At 42.2% G+C, this 20,439-nt stretch overlaps 2 protein-coding genes across 19 annotated transcripts in view; one reads left to right on the top strand and one right to left on the bottom strand.

Moving 5' to 3' along the window:
* PISD (phosphatidylserine decarboxylase) overlaps positions 1 to 5,383 on the top strand; it is a 29,573-nt gene extending 24,190 nt beyond the window's left edge. For all 4 annotated transcript variants that reach the window (XM_074887232.1, XM_074887231.1, XM_074887230.1 and 1 more), the window contains 3 exons: positions 208 to 354; positions 2,118 to 2,278; positions 2,596 to 5,383. In XM_074887232.1, coding sequence (XP_074743333.1) covers positions 208 to 354; positions 2,118 to 2,278; positions 2,596 to 2,820 — 533 coding nt within the window. In that variant the 3' untranslated portion in view covers positions 2,821 to 5,383. The remainder of the gene's footprint in view (positions 1 to 207; positions 355 to 2,117; positions 2,279 to 2,595) is intronic.
* SFI1 (SFI1 centrin binding protein) overlaps positions 345 to 20,439 on the bottom strand; it is a 37,664-nt gene continuing 17,569 nt past the window's right edge. For 8 of the 15 annotated variants that reach the window (XM_074887218.1, XM_074887220.1, XM_074887214.1 and 5 more), the window contains 18 exons: positions 18,533 to 18,614; positions 17,459 to 17,637; positions 17,142 to 17,217; positions 16,287 to 16,382; positions 15,786 to 15,862; positions 15,022 to 15,124; positions 14,419 to 14,515; positions 13,594 to 13,754; positions 13,120 to 13,194; positions 12,758 to 12,832; positions 12,220 to 12,396; positions 11,257 to 11,498; positions 10,242 to 10,337; positions 8,844 to 9,105; positions 8,003 to 8,144; positions 7,078 to 7,198; positions 6,274 to 6,376; positions 5,508 to 5,744 (listed from right to left, as the gene is read on the bottom strand). In XM_074887218.1, the coding sequence (XP_074743319.1) occupies positions 5,637 to 5,744; positions 6,274 to 6,376; positions 7,078 to 7,198; positions 8,003 to 8,144; positions 8,844 to 9,105; positions 10,242 to 10,337; positions 11,257 to 11,498; positions 12,220 to 12,396; positions 12,758 to 12,832; positions 13,120 to 13,194; positions 13,594 to 13,754; positions 14,419 to 14,515; positions 15,022 to 15,124; positions 15,786 to 15,862; positions 16,287 to 16,382; positions 17,142 to 17,217; positions 17,459 to 17,637; positions 18,533 to 18,614 (2,272 nt within the window). In that variant the 3' untranslated portion in view covers positions 5,508 to 5,636. Of the gene's footprint in view, positions 369 to 5,507; positions 5,745 to 6,273; positions 6,377 to 7,077; positions 7,199 to 7,836; positions 8,705 to 8,843; positions 9,106 to 10,241; positions 10,338 to 11,256; positions 11,499 to 12,219; positions 12,397 to 12,757; positions 12,833 to 13,119; positions 13,195 to 13,593; positions 13,755 to 14,418; positions 14,516 to 15,021; positions 15,125 to 15,785; positions 15,863 to 16,286; positions 16,383 to 17,141; positions 17,218 to 17,458; positions 17,638 to 18,532; positions 18,615 to 20,439 lie in introns of those variants that run through there. The other 7 variants (XM_074887215.1, XM_074887216.1, XM_074887217.1 and 4 more) reach the window with 7 other exon arrangements.

The raw sequence follows: 20,439 nt of genomic DNA, 5'->3' as shown, positions 1-20,439 counted from the left end.
AACAATACAGCATCTAATTTTGTTGTAAAGGGAAAAGAACACTGAAATACTGGATTTCTGGATGAAGTGTATCTTTTTGTAGTCTCGACAATACATGTGCATTTAGTCCTCTGCTGTTACCACTGGTTCTCTGTAGGCTGCTGGGCTAGGGTAGATGAGTGCATGAAGAATGTTTTTAACCCCTTTCTTCCCATGATTTCTTTGCAGCCTCACCTGGTAATTCTTTTCAGCAACAATTAGTCACAAAGGAGGGGAATGAGCTCTACCATTGTGTAATCTACCTTGCCCCAGGGGATTATCACTGCTTCCACTCACCCACTGACTGGAGAGTGTCACACCGACGTCATTTCCCAGGTAGGCTTCTGTTCCTAGAAGACGAATGCAGAGCAGCTATGGAGGGAAGCATCGCTGTGGCACTGCTGAACGAGACACACCGCTGCAGCAGTTGTCCAGTCGCATGATAGATAATGGTAGAAAAGTGATTTGTCACAAACGGGAATGAATTTTATAGTAGTATAGTTTACCAGAACAAATCACATTATCAATGGTGAAAAAAGTAATACTGTCTTCAGGCTGGTTTAGTTCTTTGAAATAACTGTTGACGTGTACTGACCTGACTTGTTCCCAAACACGGTTTGTTCAGATTGCACCTGAAATGGATAGTTCTGCTATCAGACCAAACAGTACCCTAAAATATGATCTCTCCCTGTGCTTAGCAAAGAAGATGCAACTAAACAATTATGCTACTGGAGCTGGGATCAGATCTTTTTGTCCTCTTTGCAAATCATCATACTCCAGTTCAGCAGATAACAAAAATGTTTTACTACTTAGTATCTACCGAAAACCTAAGTACTTGGATTTGGATTCAAACACCATGAGAGAAAGACAGTGCCACAAGGTTTGAGAAACCTGTCAAGTGCCAGGTTGAAGCTAGGCCTTGATTGAAACAAAGGGGTATTAGTGAAATGCTACTATTGGATTACAATGCAGCAAAGCAGATGCATTTTATAGCTAAAAATATGTGTAGTTAATATACCTTACTAAATTACTTCAAGGACTATGTAAAGATTTAAATTTTTGAGGTTCTTCTGTAGTAAACTTTTTTAAAGTGATTCACATAATTAGTATTTCCTGGTTAGCTGTAGCTACATAGCTACTTGGTTTTCAGCCACAGTCTCAGTAACCGCTTTTACGGATTTTTACCAAAGAGAACGGGAAGGGGCTGCTCTCATGCACTGGATAGTTAACCAGTGAAACCTGTTTCTGAGCTGTCAAAAGTTTCTTTAGCTTCCTTTTTGTAGCCTGTAGCGTTTTGTTAGATGGATCTTACGTGTTTATTAGAAGGCTTCTTTCAGTTCTGCCTATCAAGGCTGAGGCTAGGGACTAGCTCTGCCTTTGGCCTTACCCTGATCTCTCTTAAGGGCCTATCAGATGACAATTAACAGTAGTTGTCATGTGAATTTGTAGGTGACACTAGTGTGAAGTCGGTTGGTTACATCTTTGGTAGAAGAATAGCATCAGGTAGTGTGGAAATGAGCTCCTGCCACCTCCATTGGGTGAGAGAGGAGTAGGTATGACTGATGCTAGAACAGGCTTCAACAATGGCAGATATTTTGAAAGAGACTCCCACCCCAGATTTTGCTCCCTGCTTCAGTGGCAGGCTTTGGCTGCCTGGAAGCACACAGCCAAGGTGAAGCTGTAGATGGGAGTAAGTGAAAGCTGAGGGGGGTACTGGTCGGCCAGGTATGAAAATTTAAACCCTTTGCTCTATCAGAGAACTGGAGATGGTGCTCCAGGTTGCATTCAAGCCTTACAATGAAGGATGAGCGTGGCCTTTAGTTGCCCTGTGGTTCTGCTAGGAAGAATGCAAAGTAATGTAAGCCCTGCCCAAGAGTGTTGATCTTTCTGGACAGAAGACTAAAGATTACATCTTTCTGTGACCCCTTTGTTTTTACTACAGCCTTATCTATCATTCGCTCTGCCTAGCATTTGCTTCTCTTCCTACAAATAAGTGACAGAATTGTTTAGTGAATCAGCTACACTTATACTGAAAATACCACTTAGCATTACAATACTGCTATGAACCAGGCAACTTGAAGATTTTCTCACTATTGCAGGTTCTCTGATGTCTGTGAATCCTGGAGTTGCTCGCTGGATCAAGGAACTGTTCTGCCACAATGAACGGGTTGTCCTTACAGGTGACTGGAAACATGGCTTTTTCTCCTTAACAGCTGTAGGAGCAACAAACGTGGGCTCTATCCGCATCTACTTTGACCAGGTGAGCAAGATAGTAGGAGGGGCAACCTTCTGGTTTTGATGGTTGAGGTTGGTACAGTACAATAAAAGAAAATTTTTAAAAAATTACGAATCTTATTACTCTGAGATTAAGGTGTTTCACAGTACTGATGTTCTAAGACTGATTTAAAGGGAGGCATTTCCAGTATAGACTTTTTTTTTTTAAATATTCCTATTGTACTTTTGAATTGTAAGTAAGTTGTTCCATTGAAGATGCCTGGATAGCCACAGCCTACAGCTGTGCTAGTACATACAGAGAACAGAAATCCTCAAGTAACAGTTTCTTCCTTCTCTGTACAGGACTTGCGTACCAACAGTCCATCTTACTCTAAAGGTTCCTACTACGACTTCAGCTTCATATCCAACAACAACAAGGAGGGAATCCCCATGAGGAAAGGGGAACATTTAGGGGAATTTAACTTAGGCTCTACGATTGTACTCATCTTTGAGGCACCCAAGGACTTCAAATTCCACCTCAAAGCCGGACAGAAAATCCGCTTTGGAGAAGCACTGGGCTCTCTATAGAAACTCGCTCAGCAAGAAGGTTTTCTATACAAAGGGACTCTTCTCACACCACTGAGCGTTTCACTTAAGTATGCATCACTCAGCAGGACCTGGGTGAGGAAAACAGAAGATGTCATTGCTATGTTAAACTTGAGAGTATTTGGTCTACAGTTAATGTGCTGCTGAATGCAGAAAGAGAATTGAATGACCACATATGTATCAGGTACAGCTGCCTTTAAAGATGTTGACCGTGGAGGTTTCAGTCCCACCCTGTGCCTGTAGTCTTTCATTTTCTCCCCTCAATGTGCCACAGGATAATTATGTTCTTAGAGCCTGTTAAGTCCCTTTTAAGCCTTCCTAGGCTGTGCAGGTGCAATGGGGAGAAGGGTGAAGGTAGAGATTAGCTGTATTTAAAGGGGCATTGACAGGCTGAGTCAGACCTTGTACCTTATATCTGCAATATCTCTTTTTCAGACCTTGAGTAAAGAATGTGTTCTCATATTTATTTTATTCTAAGACACTCCGCTGAAGTTCTTACATAAAGGCAGCCTGTGAATGCACAGCACGCCAAACGAGCAAGTGGCTTCACAGTCCAAAGCAAAATGTACAGCAGACAGCATCAGTACAATAAATTACACTCATCCAGGTTTTCTACTGTTTGACAACTTTAATTATTTTACCTGACATTGTCCCTTTAAAAATTGACTTTGCACTGTATTTTAAACCTGAAAACACTGTGTCTACATTCCATACAATGAAACATCTTTGGATTTTTTTTTTAAAAAAAAAAGCTGACAAAGCTGTGTGTCCTAATCCATGGTTTTATTTTGATATTCCAGGCCTTAAAGATTTTGTCTGTATGAGAGACAGTTACTTCACCTCTTGGATTAAGGGGTTAGAAAATGTAGGGGTGGTTTTTCTTGTGTGATGCAATGAGATGGCAGCCAAAATACGTTTTTACTTTCTGCTATGTATCTTCATTGTTGCTTTGTCACTAAATTCTTGAAGAATTAATTCCTCTATTTACAGAACAGTTTCAGATACTTGAGGACCAATTTTTATTGCACAGAGTGAGATGCCCTATGCACTGACTGTGTATAAAAATATTACAGCTCTTTGAAGCAATCCCAAGTTGCCTCCCAGGTGCCAACCTGGCCCTCCTATAATGAACTGGCAACTATTTCATCTTACTCAAAATATAAAAAAAAACCCCACACTGGCTCTGACTTCTGCCCTCATACTTAACTCTAGGAATGTGCTGGGGGCTGAAAGCTCTATGCTGAAGCTTCATCCTACAGCAAAACTTTAGAGTCTCTTTGTCAAGAAGAGTTAAAATCTAACACCTTGGATTCATTGAACGTGGCACTGTATGGCACTGGCAGAAACTGGTGCCAAAGTGAAGAAGAGGAATTGAATTTTAAAACAATGTATAATTTGTTTTTAGAGAATAAACTGTTTCAAGTCCAGGCACTCATTTAGAACTGACTTTACTAGCCAGAGCTTGTTGGAGTGGACATGCTTATGAAACCTGCCTTTCTGCTCTCTGACAGATTTCTCATTAGTTCCTTGCTTGAGCTACTTTTCTGCTACTTCAAGGAGATGATAGGCTTTGACCAGCTCTGATTTCCTAATTACCTATCTTCTTTGTATGCACTGCAGAAAATAGAATATAATTTTGTTGTACAAATGTCCAGTTTGCCAAGTCCTGTATGCTTAGCTTGTCATCAGGAAAGAAGGGATGATAAACTGCCTCTAAGTGATGTAGCCCAGCCATGCCTCAGATAATGGTGGCTGTTTGGGTGACAAGCAGGAGAAAATTCATTTGGCTCCGAGAGTCAATGTTTCCTCACTTTACACAGGGAGGAGTTTGAAAGCTTGAAGTGGCTCTCAGCCACCTATCTTGTTAAACTTCTTGGCATTAGCAAGTTTACTCCTGCAGCAGTATATTAACTTATACAGGTTCTAGAAATGTGCACTTTTTTAAACCATTAGGAGTGAGAAAAGACTAAGGCAAACATCAACCCCCAGAGGATAAAGCTAGGACTAGCTGCTTGACTACACTTCAGTGTCACGTTAACAGTAGAAAACAAATCTGTTCCAGTGGATGAGGGAAGAGACAACTGAATCTTTTCCCCCTATTCCACTGTGGCCCATGGCATCCAGACACAGCCAAAGCAACTTTAAGCTTTAATTTCTTCCTACTCAGCATCGTCATCCACAGTATCTGAAGGTTACTGTTAGCCTAGTAATGGAGGATGGGTTACCTGATGTTTGCTTTATTAGAAATCTAAGGAGGAGAGGATTCAGCATGCAAGTGACTCTTTTCATGGTGGTCTTAATACTGTGCAGAGCTAGCTGATTAACAAACATTACTTGTTACACAGTGGTCAGCAACAAGCCCTGGAAGTGAAAGCAAAGTTCCTAGAGGGTACTGATAATGCTGTGAATTTCTCCTGCATGGAGAATCCATTTAATTCAACTGTATCAGTAGCACGGTATTTTTGTATGTCAAAGTGTATGACTTACTGACATGAACTCATTTAATTGCAAACACTTTGAAATAAAGAGTCTTATCAGTGTTGCTTATCTTTCTGAAATGTCAGAGTAACCTAAACTAGGTATTTTGAGTGCAGCATGAGGTGTGTTTAGCTCCTGTTTTGTTTGTTTTTTTAACCAGCTGTAGTAACAAAAAAAACCCAAGCAAAAAATATTTTAAGCTTAATTTATAGAAGTGCCACATACATAGAATATGGGATTATATACATCTCTTCCATCCTTCCCTACTATGAAAGGGGCAAAAAGTCCTACCCAGGAGCTGGAATACTGGTGCAGATGCATTATATATCCAGAGCAATCTGGATATCACGCAGGCGGGCAACCAGCTTCTGCACATGATGTCTCTCCTTTAGCTGTGCTTTGGTAAGAGTGTTGATCCTCACCTGCAACTGAAAGTGAAGACAATTGCATAAGTTGTTTGTACAGCAAGACAGCATTTAGCCTGTTTGACAGAGGAAGAGTGAATGAGCTCTAGCAGCCTTTATATTATCCCACTTAATGGTTCTTGTCACTCTGGAACAGCCAAGTATTGGCTGCTAGCTTGAGGGGTAACACAGCCGTATGAACCTGGGAGCTGACAGCAATGCAGATGCAGTCTGTTGTGGTATAGCTACACAGTCCTGAGAAATCATAGAAAAAAATGTGAGATCAAATCTACTAAAGCCTGCTATGTACCTTCAAAATAGCCCTAGAAAGGTCTACTGGAGCTGGAGTTACATTTCTGAACAAAGAGGAAGATGCTTCTCCCACAGCAGTCTGTTCTGCTCGTCAGCCCACTTCTGATTATGTTTCCCTTCTCTTGGCATTTTAACAACACCATCTTATACAATTCCTCACAATTGCCATCAGTCTTTAGGCTAAGTACATAGCATAGAGATAATCACTTCAGGAACTTCAGTTTGTTTGCTGTTTACACACCTGATCCAATTCTTCCTGAACTGCTTGTACACCATCTTGGTCCCCTGGTTGTGTGCTCCTTTCTAGCCACTTCTGTAGAATCTGTGCCTGCTGTTGACAGGACCTGATAAAATGGATTAGAAGGATTCCTTTATCCCAATTAGGAGTTCAACAGTCTTAAACCAACTTAGACTTGCAATAAGACCCAATTTTCTGTCTCAAACCAGTGAATGGTAAGTCTTTAAAAAAAAAAAAAAGGAAAATAAAAAGGAAAGGACAATGGAAGGCAGAGAAATTTGTCTGAAAACTGTTGTCTCCGTTTCCTACTCTAGTTCCTGACTACTTCCTTTCCTGACAGTCGAATCCCCTCCAAGCCCCATTTTCTTAGGCATTTTTGTAAATGTGTTCTTGTCCTCATAGAGAAGTTATCAAATACCAGCCATATTTTTTTCTTAATTGACAGTTGGAAAAGCTAAGGCTTCACTCCTCATGATAAAAGAACTAAAAACTAAATTTCAGCTCCTCTGCCCAGTTCATTTGTACTACCTTCAGATTATACCCAATGGTACCTTTGTCATGCTTTCTCCAACAGCTGCCAAAGGTATTAAACTACTTGCTGACTACAAAAGAAGTTGCACATTTACTCTCTCCCACCTGGAGTGAACTCTTAAAAGGAGAAAACAAAAACCTCTAGAACTTTTCCCTGTTTCATTCATAGCTCTGCTGTGAACAGACCGGTTATTTTCAAAGTAGATGCGTACAAAAAAAAGCAATATGGAGTTGACAGCATGAAGAAAGGCTGGCTAAAGGGGCTTTCCAACATACCTGAGTTCTTGCTTCCTGCTGAAGTAGTACTGCATCTGCTGTTGGATGTGTTGGAGTTCAACTTCCAGCTTTCTCTGGAACACCAGTTCTCTGGACCCGTGCTCCCTTTCTTCCCCTTCAGCTGAATGGAAGATACAAGGCACAAGCAATGAAAGAGGAACAGACTTTCACTGTTTCTTACCAAGGAAAGTCAGGTTAGTAGACAGGAAACATGGAACCTTCCCGAGTCCTTTTCACATGTTTTGTCACCCCTGTGACATGTACTTATTCACCCAAAAGATCAGGTACAGCAAGAGAGCAGGAGTCCTGACAGCATTACATGCTCTCAAGGCTCAGTTTAAACACCAAAAAAAGATGAGAAATGCTCTAGTGAATGGTTTAGTACTACAAATGCTATTTTGGCCTATTCATGATTAAGTGGTTTACATCTACTTTAGAACGAAGTAGTAAATCTAGTCCCATGGAGCACAAATTTCATGCCTTTATGTCATTAAAACGACCACACTTGAGAGGTGCTTAGACACCATCTGTCCCCTTTACGACCATACTGTAAGTATGGGGAAAACTTAAAGAGAACCTTCCTGGGTGAATTCTTCCCTCCTGAAATGAGTTCTGCTGTATATTCAGCCTTGTGCACGTGCATATCTCAGCACTCGAGCACATTCTCCCTAAAAGCAGCTGACCCCTAGCATTTCCCATCCTTCAATTCCTAGAACAGGGCTTTAGCGCCCCTGATTCAGCAGGATCCACAAAACTTACCATCCTGAAAAGGAATGGCTGATACTCTTCTGTGTATACAGATACACTCTGTGATGCAGGCTTACAAGACTGCCTTGCCTCTTGTACATGTTGTGGAGTTGACTTGCAGTCTTGCATAAACTGGAGGAGGACACACAGCTGCTACAGTTTAGATCTGACGACCTACCTGCAGTTTGGTGACTCCATTTTCCCACCAAATCTTCAGGTGATAGCAGATGCGGCTGCAAGTTTGGTCGCAACTTCTCCACAGAGTCCTGCTGAGAGTCTTGGGAACGGGCTCCTTTGTGAGCACTCACAGGCTGATCTCTCTACAAGGACAGAATAACTGTTTTCCTCACAGGGTTTTCTTGAGTAAGCCCTACAAGTAGGAGGCACCTGACCTGCTAAGCCCTACTCCCACTCTCAGATACCCCCCCTGTAGTTGCTGAGCCCCTCTCAAAATACCAGAAACAGCAGAGTTTAAGAAATGGGCTCTCTCATTTCCAGCATGGATATATTTCATCAAGATTAACACCTCCCATTCCGTGTGGAACAGAGGAGTTTAAAATGCAAGCACCCACTTGCAGATGAAGTAAAGTTTAATTTTTGAGACTCTCAGCCACAGCCACTGCTAATAAACTGAGTTACTCCTAAATCCCTGAAATCTGGTTGGCAAACTGTAACTGCTGTAACTCTTTGAAGGAGCAGCACTCTCGAGTCAATTGCTAGGAAAAGCACCCAGCTAGGAAGGACACAAGACCAGGAAAAAAGGCATGAATTACAGTACAACACGCTTGTGGATTGGTCAGCTAGTGAAATACTGCTTCAGACTGGTGGTAAACAGTTCTTGGGCATTCAGAGCCAGTTTGGTCAGCTTTTAAGATGACAGCTAGAATAAGAAAAAAAAAAAGAGCTCGACAACCAGATGGGCAGTCCAGAGAAGCCACGGGAAAAACCAGCAATAAGCAGCATGCATGTTGACAGTAGCCCTGTGAGCATACTGATTTTTCCTTCAGCAATACACTCACCATTTCTGCTCCAGCTTTCACCTGGGGCATGAAAGCTGAAGGAGAGCGTAGCTCTGGCCTCTGAACAGCACAGCACACATCCTGTGTCCACAGTGGTACAGACGGGACAGCAGCACGTGTGAGAGGTGGATAGAAATGAGTGGTATTGCCCAGTTGAGATAGACATTTACAGGCACTTTCTTCCATTTGAGGTGTTAGCATTAAGTTCCCAGTCTGCGCAGAACATTTGTTCACAGCTGGTTGCTGAAAGGGTGCCTCTGATCTGTAAAGGAAGAAGGATGAGTTCCCTGTACATGGCAAACTGTTGGTCTTGTCCTTTGCAGTCAGTGCAAAAAATAGGGAGAATCTTGTTACTCCCTTGCATGCAGCTTTCCAGTTAGCTGCTTTATGATGCAGGGGAAACAGCAATTTAAAAAAAAAAAACCACACAAAAAACAAAACACCACAGTGGTTTAAAAAAACACCCCAAAAAAGCACCAAAAGCAGTTAAGGTTTCCATTACTCCTACCTGCCCTGCTTCAAATCCTCCACATTAATCCAGGCTGAAACAATTTCTTTACAGCTGTGAATTCAACCCATTAACAAAACCCTGCCTTATTTTGGTTTGGGGACAAGAGGAAGAGGTGAGCAGATGCAGGAATCTCAGACAGGTTTTGAAAGGAAACTGATAGATATTTCCCTCCTCTAGAGCTAATTACAGAACAATGTACATCTGCTTAAAAGCAATTTCAGCTTCTATAGCAAGAGCAGTTTCAGCTCCCTCACTTTCAGGGCTAAGACATGACACCATAACCAAAACAAGCGCAGAACACTCAAGACAGTGAAACCACTGCTTAGTTGAACAATTTCAGTAGCACAGACTTTTTGGGGAAAGTAAAAATAGAGCAACAAAGTTGATTCAGTCAAGACAGAGAAATATTCAGTTCTGGCTCTACATTACCAGAATCATTAATGATTCCCTCAGTAGATCAGTTAAATCCAGACCCAAACCTGTTGTGGAGCAAATATGACCTATGAGCCAAAAAGAATCCTGCACAACACAAAATTCCGAGTTTATGTGGCAAGGCTAACAGAAAAGGAAACTTTACTTATTAACTAAGCTCATTGATTTTCAAAATAAGTGATGTGCCTTATCTTTCCCTCAAAATCTCTCACTAATGAAACAAAGGCCTTGGTTGCCATTTAATTAACTTGAAAGTTCCATTATTCTTGTCTGCTTTGTATAAGAAACCTAAAGATTTTAAGGTCACTATGGCCTTTTGGTAGTATAAAGCACTGCACAGTCCTATAACTACTGAATGTTCTGTACTGTGAAGGTAAGGGGAGTGGAGAGGACAAGCATAGCATAAGGCCCACTGTCACCCTCTTTTTCTTTACTTTTAAAAACAGATTTTCCACCTAGTAAAAGCAGGTCCCAGCAGTTCCTTGCTCTCTAAAGATTCCAGAAGGAAGTCAGGCCTCCGTGGTGGTAACCTTGCTCGTCGAATAGCACTTCTGAAAAGAACAAACAGAACCAATAATGCCCCATATTCGTGATTATTTTAAATCAGCATAGGCTGGCATTGCAGCTAAAGAAAAAGTCCTATTCCATGGCTCATCCTTGCATGCAATAATAACTTTTAAAGATTAAATTTCGACCTGTATTACTGTTGCAATCTGGTTCACCATATGAATGATTGTGCCAACATGAGGAGCGGTGGAAGGGACTGAACTGAACAAGGCAGAACTACTACTTTTGGCAGCATATACTAGCTTAAAGAAACGTGAACCTATCACCTTATTTCCCTGTCAGGCTCCTGTCCTGGACTGAGAAGCTCCATGGAAGATTCTTCCTTGCAATTGCCCCAAGATCAGTAACAATTTTTTAAGGAATAGCTTCCCCAGGGGCAAGAAAAGGGGAAGAGAAAGTTCAGCTTCTACACAGCCAGAATCTTGACGTTTATCATTTCATCAGACCTTCGACACGACTTCAGTGACAGCTCTAGGTCACTTGGACAAGATAAACTCTCACAATGGTAAAAGTCCCATCACATACATCTTTCAAATGTTTCTCTGTGTAACTTTTCCTATGACAAATGACCTATGTGCCATGAATTCATAATTGTATATTGAGAAATGCATAGTGGAAAGTATATAGCTGAGCTGATTCTACCTGTCACTGATATGAAGTAGAGAGTCCCAAATCCTTTCATTATTTGTGGGCTGATGTATGCATTATGCAGCAGCTCTTGTGTAACACTGCCACGCCAGCTGTATGATGCAGGGTCAGAGACTTAGAGAAACTGCACTGAACTAACAGTTATCAGTGTGAAAACTTGGAAATACAAAAATGAGAGACACCCCAACAGACTACATGTATCAAAGCTACATATATGCCAGAGAAATGCAGGAGGGAGTAGAACTGTACACTCACAGATCACTGAGAATTGAGTCCCCATCAACAAGGTGAAATGGTAGATGACTGCATTTTGAAGGCCGTGGCTCTTCCTCTGCTGAATGTCCTCTTGCCTCAGGGCTAACACCAGGTCTTTTAGATGTCACTTGTTTCTTCAGAGGTGGCAAAAAAGAACAAGGCTTATTTAATTTCTTGGAAAGAGCCTTCTGCTTCCACAGCATGGCACAACGATACACTGACTGGTGAAGGTTGTAGGCTGCCTGCCAACCCAAATAGTAGAGCATCTGATGGCTGAGAGTAGGAAGCAGCAGCATGCCACCCAGGGAGAACACCACCGCAGAAAGAACCGAGATGTCTGAAGACATCACAGTCATACCAGCTCTCTAAGCTAAATTAGCAGGTCCACTGCGGTAACATTTGGGTAAAGAGAATTAGCTGGGTAGTTCTGCAGTAAGGCAGGCTGCACATTAGCAAATGAACAACTAGTGTCTTGAAAACCTGAAGAAGAGCTGGGAAAGCTGCCCAGGAGCAGGAAGAGAGCAATCAATACAGACATTCCTATCTTCCTTTCTACACACAGGGCTGGGCTGATACTCAAAGGCAGAAGTGACACAAGCCCACATTTGAAGGTATAAGTGGTGCTAAAGCTAAGATGGGATTAGACGCAGCCTCTAATGCTTCATTCTAGCACAGAATTTAGAGACCAGACCCTAGCCACATGCAAAGGCTTCATGCAGCAATGTTGTTTATGGCAGGAATTGGACAGTTTTGACATAGCTTCATTAAGAAAGGTTCCTAATTAACAACTAAGTCTGAAGTGCTCAAGTCTCAGCTGAGTGAAAGGACAGGGTGTTCTGCTTTGAACCACAGGCAAAAGTGTATGTCAGATCCAAACAAGAGCTCCAAGATACACACACACACACAGAGTAGATCAGAGCAGACCAGTCCTGGATGTATCTGGACAATCACTTTCTCTTTCACCTTCAGCTGGTGCTGGGCTTGGAGCTGTCCCGGCAACTGTTTCATGTCAGCAGTGTATCTCGAGACCCGGGTTACACCTTCTCTCAGAAGAGCAGTGTGGTAAACTCCTGCGGCTTTTTCAGTGAGATCTTTCTTCTGCTGTTGCCCTTTGGCAAATCTGAGCCAAGCATCAAATACCTACAACATGACCAGCAGATAGCTGTGAGTGTTACAAAGACCAGCCCCGGGCAGACAGGAACACTTTCCCTTCCACTGGATAGTAACAGGCAGAGCTACAGCAACAGCAGGACACTACCACAAGGACAAAGGGTCAGAGATTTAAGTCAGCTGAGACTGGATGGGGAAAAACCCGTGCAAATTTTTTAATCGGGTAAGAGGATTTAGGGAGTTTTCCGGCATCCTAGAATAGCATATATCACCCCAAAGATTAAAGGAAACAGATATTCAACGTGCATTCTACTGACTGCAGTTAAATCTGCATATGACCTGCACATCTGCAAATCCACTACTCATCTGCCCCGACCCCCCCCACCCTTACCTTTCTCTGCAATGAAAGAGACCAGTGCCACAAGGCTTGCACTGCCTTCTGCTTTTCCCACCGCTGCTGCAACAGCTATCAGGGAAAAAAATTGCACATCACCCAGGTTAGGACTTTACACATCCCACACCAGAAGCACTAGCTAGAGCATCAACCAAACAGGACATGCTGGTGGAACCATAGCAGAATAACCTGCTCAGTTCACTCAAGTTTACATCAAGGTGTCTTGCGCCAACAGAACCAAAAATCCAGAAAATGTTTAAATAATTTTTTTTGTCCTCATGGGTAAATGGCATATGAAGGAGAAGAAGGGATAAGGATCAGCAAGGAGCTAGATACCTACCCAGAGGACAATTCCTTACCCGTGTCTTCCAGCAAGAGAAGGAAGCAGAGCAAAGTTTATGAGTCATTAGCTGATCTGCCTGTCTCTGTAGCAGCTGTTAAGGCAACCAAAACAGTGAGTCACTTGCAGACAAACCCCACTTATCTGAGCCAAATGCTACTAGAGCAGAACAGGTACCAAACAGCCTTTATCACCCTCCCTTTGTTCTGTTGAGGCCACCCTCAATATTTAAGTGCCCTACAGTGCATTTGCAAATATCTATGTGCCCAGGCAAGGATTTCATCAACAGTCAATGATCCCACACATGGCAAGCCCAGCTTGCTATCTGTTAAGTCTATTAGTTCTATCAAAACTTCTTCAGGCAAGACACAGGCTGTCTTGCTCCTCTTCAGCCAAGACTACATTCCCTTTACCAGGGGACATGGCCTGCTCCTCCACACCTGTAACTTCACCCCCTGGCTCACTGGCTGGGGAGGCTGCAGATCCTTCTCACCGTTTTCCCAAGGCACTGCTGATGATATTTCTTCCACTTCACCAGGTACTTCTGGAGTAGGTGCTGCTGGTGGTGCTGTACTGCCCTGTGCTGCTGAGCCCTCAGCATCAGACACTCCCTAGTTAATTCCTTCCAGTGAAGAAACAGGGTCTGTAAACGCACTGTTAGGAGAAGATAAATTAATTCACATACCAAAAGGAGACTATTAATGTCAGAGTATCAGGGGATCAGCTGTTTTAGCAATACTTAACACACTGACAATACTCAGCACTGACAGTATTCAGCACTAGGAACGATGGTGAAACACTTCAAGTAATGGACAGTGAGCTGTGACTTGTGAGTCTTCCTGGCTGCACTGACATTCTTTATGAAATAATTTGCCCTCTGTACTTCAGAGTCTTCATGTCAAGAACATGGCTAGTACCATGAAAATGCTTGCAGATTTTGAGGGCCTTTTTATATTATTTTCTAGACAAAGATTGAAGCAGTAATTGGTAAGATTACTTGCACTGCCCTCAAAACAGAGACATCTGAGCTTCTCAAAATTAGCAATGGGAAATTTCTTTGAGGAAGGAAGTGTTACCATCCCTTATATAGACAGGGAAACAATAGCGAAGCAAAAGTCACACAAGCAGCCTTCAACAGATCACTGGAGTCCCAAGTCATTCCCCATTCCATGGGGACATCCTTTGTAGGCTTAATAGACCATCCAGTCATTTCATCTGTACAGATGACACAAAAGACTGCCCTACTAAGCCATGTCTTTCGAAGGATCATACACAGATAACTCAGCCTTTTGAGAGTTTAATATCTCCATCAGCTCACCTATATCCAAACGTTTTCTGGCTTCCATCACAGCTGTCACCTTCTGCTTACGGCAATACACTCGTAGTGAGGCAGCGTGGCTCCACTGTAGCAACACCTAAAGATACAATGCAAACGAGAGACAGGATACAGACTGGCATTGCAATGGTCTTTGGAAGGGGAAGCAATGTACTCCACAATGCTGACACCATAACCATCTCCACCTCACCTTTCACATAAGGCTCAGCAAGACATTGCAGATTTCCTACAAATTAAATACAGCAGTATTTCAGAGGGTCCCCCTGGCATTTTTCAAGGCATTGTTCTTTTCTGCCTCTCCGTCTGCTCCTGCCCCCACCAGGTAATGCTACTATGCTCTATCATACTACCAGTTTTCCCTTCTTTCTAGGAAATGGGAGAAAGAAAGAAAGAGGAAAAAACCATGAGCTCACTCAGAGACAAGTTTCAGAGATACCTGTAAAAATAAGAGGGAACTCCAACTTTTTAGACCTCTCTCAGTAGTGGCTCTTGGATTCAGTTTTTGGTCCTTCTAACTGCATTACCTGACCCTTGCCCAAACTAGCATCTGCACTTAGACCTTGGTATCTGCTATACAGACCCTACCTTTGACAGGATTGCTCTCCTGTAGTGCTCATCTGCCCGAGTAGCTGCCTTAGCTTCATGTATAAGAGCAAGGGCATTTTCTCTCCATGTACACAGCAGCTGTCTGAAGGTAAAATATACAGAAAATTAAAAATCAAACAAAAACAATTAAGAATTATTCTCACTTGTTCACTTGGCACTTTCCCACTCACAGGGGAACTAAAACCAGCTGCCTTTATAAACTCAGTCTTGAAAACCAGCTTCTGCCCCTTCAGCTCTCTGCTGAAGAGAAGGCAGTGGAAAAACAGAACACACCCATAAATCTAGTATCTTAAGCTGAGTCAGTCAGTTTCTGCAAGTGACTCAAGCTGTATAGCATTAAAACAAATGAGATAGTTAAAACTAAAGCAACCAGTACAAAGTGATGCTATCTTTAATTATTCTCCTCACTATAATGTAAGACAGTCTCTACATCTTCCAGGCTGCTTTAATATCATAGCAGTCAGAATCCATGCACTGCAGGGAATGATACAGTTTGCTGTCTGCTGTCTCTCATGGGACTAAACAGAGACAAAAAAAAAAAAAAACATTCAAGCAAAACAGATGGCAATCCAGGAAGATGTTGACTTCTTTTAGACAGATGACCTGCACAGAAATAGCAATGCACAGCAAAGTCAATTCCCAGCATTGAACACTCAAAAATTTACAAAGGTGGCAGTGAAAGAGTAATTTGACTGCGGTGTAGTCACTTCTCTCTCATGCTGCACAAGGAAACACTGGCTTACCGCAGCAGTAGTCTAGTGCGCTGTTTCTCCTTTTCAGCTACTTGGTATAGAATGCACTGTACATTAAGTTGGTAACTCTGCAAGAAAAGCACAGAGAGGTAAAATTTCCCTCAACTGCCAACATCTCTGAGGAGATGAGACACCTGGATACTCTCAGTAGCAGCTTAGGAGAGCAGTAGCAGCAGTAGAGTATAGGGGAAAAAAATCAGGTTACAAGCCACTGAAATCAAATGCTTTTCCAAGATGAACAGTCATTATTACATGCTAACTAATACTAGCTATTATCTACCCTGCACCAAAGCCACAAGATTACATTGGTTCTTTTGCTCCAAAAAGCAGTGCTAGAGCTTGTACAACCGTATCTACAATAGCCTCCATTGTACCTTGCATGCTTGGTGTGTAAGTGCCTAGAGTGAAACAGCGTGACACCTCTGCCGTTCTCACCGGAACACTTCAGCACACGCACAGAAGTCCCTCAAAGAACAGGACATTCCCTCCTACCTTCCAGGCTGCCAAGGTCTTGCTCAGTAATGTGTGCCGATAGTGCATGTCTGCTTGCACCAGCTTCCTCCATTTCTCACGCTGATGTCCCACGTACTATAAGGGGGGAAAAAAAAAAAGAAAAAAGATATGGACACGCGATGGAGGGAAAACAGGCAGTGGCAGAGAGCAGAGGGAAAAGGACCATTCCCAGTTTCTGGGGAAACATCAATCCTTTATCTTGCTGTAATAAGTTTTCACTTGAACTGGTGCTGCACTCTGCTATTCCTCCAGAAGGCCTATTTGAGGCTTTTTTTTTTTCTGCTCTTTTTAGGAATCCTCTTGAAGACTGATGTAATCACTCAAGTTAAAGGTTCTGGACCAACAGACTAGCGTCAAGTCTAAAATTTCTCACAGATTCTTGAGACACGCTGCAAGGCACATTTGGTACCTCACATCATGGTAAGGAAAAGGCCCAGCATAAAAGTGAAGGGCCGCCTGACAGGGCCTGCTATGACTTCTGCACGACCACAGACCATACACCATGGCCTTGCTGCAAACTTCTAAGTTAAGTAAAGCGGTGAGAAGGACATACACAGTACTGGCTAGGGACAATTTTATCATGTTAACTCTGCTTACTTTCCCAGGTAAATCTCCTAAACTCACTAAAAGTGAGCAAGAAGTCGAAGAACTCCCTCTCCTCCCTACCCAATTCCTATTCCGCCCACACTGAACTGGTTTTATCCTGGAAAGGGAGGAGAGCTTAGGAACGACTAGTGTTTAAAATACACAATTTAATTTCTAGCTATATGGATACAAGCAATCTGAACGTAACAAAAAGGATTCAAGCTCTTCCCCTTCTGCTAACTCTCTCACCTCTCTCCACTTGTTCCAAGTCCACTGCAAACACTTTGAAAAGTGAAATCTTAAGGCTTGCATCTCCTTGAGCCTCCTATAAGAAAAATAATTTAACTATTTTTCCTATAATGCAATCCATGTTACTGAACCCCTCTAGCACAGACTTGAGTCCACACTTGCTATTTTCAGTAAGTCATTTACTGAAAGACAAACTAGTAGATTCCAAAGCACACATAAGGAGTCAGAATCATCGTGAATTAAATGCTGCTTTGTTAAAAGTAGGCCACCACACGGCCAATCCAAATAATTCTCCCTTTTTAAAAAAAAATTCTTACTCTGTTTTTCTCTCCTGAGTATTTTGCTTCCACAGACAGAAAGTCTTTAGCAGCAGCAGGTTACTGTAGTGATCTCTTGCACGAACCAAGCTCTCTTGCTCCTCCAAAAGTGCAGCTGTTCTTCTACGCCAGAAGCACCAGAAGCAACGCAATAGTTGCCTTTCAAAATGAAGTACAGCCTGTAATGGAAAGAAGGTGGCAATGTATTCATGACAGGCCAGTTACAAACAACAGAAGACAACTCCTTAAAGATGACATGCACAGAACTGTCCAATGTTTGTTTTCCTCTTCTCACATTGAACAGCAACAAACACATCAAAGCCCCTTTGCTGTGAGTTTATGTGAACATGTTCTGCAGGTACCTATATACATGCAGATGGAGAAACTGTTACCAGAAAACAGCAAGCCAAAGAGAGGAAAAATACAAGCTGATAAGCAGCATGTGAAAGACTCCCAAGAACCGATAAGCTCCAGAAACCAGTCCTGTTGGATTTGCAAGGACCGATAATCAGAGAACACCAAGAATCAGCCATATCTGCACAAGGCCACCCACACATGCTACCATCAACTATGAATTGTATAACTCAGACCACATAAAAGGCAGCAGTGGCAGCTATATATAAAGACTACAGGATTATACATACATCTTAAGAAATGAAGGACACCTTAAGGGACTCTATGGACACGTACTCAGAAGCAACTAGTTTGGCAGTACAACACAGCACTTCTTAAATAGGTTGGGGTTGGCTCTTTATTACTATTATTGTTTCAACCACGTTGGACAGAGTGTGAGAGAGAGAGCACACATTTACTGGGTGAGGGAGTAGGTTAAGTGTGACTAATTATCCTCTAATAATAACAGCTTGATTCTATTATTAATAAACAGCTTAACTTTAAAAAGGTGATTAGTAAATATTGGTTATAATCTGTTTCCCCTGACTTAATCTCCCACAAGGAAAAAGGGAATTTACAACATCCAAGTCCATCTCATGCTAACTCATGTTCACAGACAGTGACTAAGAAATCATCCACTCTTATTTCCTAAGCAAGGCCAGGTAAGAGAGTTACATTTACCTTCTTTTCTCCCCTTCTGTATTCTTGCTGCTTGCAGGCATTCAGCAACCACGTGTCAAATACCTGTCTCATCAACACCCTCCTGCAAGAAAAAAAGGGACAATGTCAGCAGAGAATTCCTTCAGAAAGGACATTGATTTTATGAATGTCAAAAGACCAACCAATCTACCACTTAAACAGTTACTTGATTTTCCAAATCATGCAAGCCTTCTTTGGAAATCAGGCAGCTCTATGTCCTCATTATTCTCTGGGTTAAAAAACAGACAGTTTATCCCCTGAAATCTTACCAAGAATACATGAGACAAGATTAATGAATTTTCTGAAGTTATCAGAACTCCCTGCTTTCATTCAGATCATTCAAAAGACTGTTCTGACATCTGACCAATTAATTTTATTTCTAAAACACACACAAAGAAAAAAATTAAATAATACTCTTATTTCTTCTCCACTGTAAATACAGCCCACTCCCTCCTCCCTTGGAAACATTTTGAAAATCTTACTCTTTTATTTAAAAAACAAAACAAACAAACATTGTACTATAATAAAGAGCAGCATGGTCTGATCTCAACACTGAAGGGATTCTACCAATGCTGCCTTTTATGAACAAGGTCAGGTTAGTTGCTCTCATTATCAAAGCTTCTTTCTCTCTAGATGAAGATAATACTTGCTAGTCTGCCTCCTCCACAGGGATGCACAAGAATCATTATCAAATAATATCCCAAAAAAGCAATTAATAAGTGTTTGTGATTGAGCACTATACATCTCTCTCGCAGAATAAGCATATGGTAGAAGCATCCTAGCCCAGAAGTCTGAGCTACAGCCTAGTGGAAACAGCACGCAGTTCAAACTACATCAGTTACTTCCAGACCTCAGTCATGTGGGCGTACTAATTAGATTGTCAGCAAGTCTCAGCTCTTCTCTAGTCTAAAGAGGCCTAAAAGATATTTTGGATTCTTACCAGGTAATTTTTGGTAGGTAGCTGTTACAGCTCATTACAAGTTTATAGGTTGGTAAACAACATGAGTTAAGTAAGTCTTCCTGGAGGGTACTGGTAGTTGCCAGCAAGAATGTCTTTGATCTGAAGACAGTCACAAGCCTCAGCTGACGGCTCTTCTAGGGTATCTCCTAGGTCTGATCACCAGACACAGCAACTGGGGCACCGACTTGTGAGACAGCACCTATGTGCATCAGAGACCAACAGGGAAGCCGAGTTCTGACAAGCTCCCATGGAAGGTTTGCTTAGGTCTGGCTGGAAAGCAGCCCTGGACCTCTGAACAAGGAACACACTTATAATTTGTTCTTTTGTGTTCAGGAAATGGGACTTCATTTATACTCCTTCTAAAGAGAAAAGGTTGCACACAAAAACATTCCTGACCCATGAAATCAAGGTATGGCTACAGAATCAATGAGAGCTTTCGAACCATCTGTTCATCCCTTCCCTGGTGAGAGGCATAAGTTACACTGCAGCAGTTGCATGCTGCAACTCCTCTCACTGAGCTTAACCTCCTGAGTCTTTGAGCCTTTTCTCTCTGTCTCCAGAGGATAAGCTGATGCACCACAGCTGCACTTTCACACCAGTCGGAAAAACTCTTAATTGCTTGCAGAAATGCAGCTGCCCTCATTACTCAGCCTGCCCTCCAAACCTATTTGTGAATCTCCCAGAAAGCAAGGCAATATCCAAGGCAAACCAGGCTTTCTGCAGCTTGCTTTTCAACTGTGAAGCCAGGCTTCTGATGACAGAAAGGCATCAATCTAGAGCACAGGCTGGGACCATCCTCTGCCAATGAGAGGTGCAAGGTCCCAAGTCTACTAGGAAAGAAGATTCAATGTCAAAACCCACTTTTTTTCTCTCTCAACTTAGACAGGAAAAAAAGTGTCCCAGGAGGGAACTTATTGTAATACCATAT

The sequence above is a fragment of the Strix uralensis genome, chromosome 17 (assembly GCF_047716275.1).
Source record: "Strix uralensis isolate ZFMK-TIS-50842 chromosome 17, bStrUra1, whole genome shotgun sequence".
Classification (NCBI taxonomy): Eukaryota; Metazoa; Chordata; class Aves; order Strigiformes; family Strigidae; genus Strix; species Strix uralensis.
The sequence above is the reverse complement of the archived record's forward strand: the minus strand, read 5'-3'. Positions and strand labels throughout refer to the sequence as shown.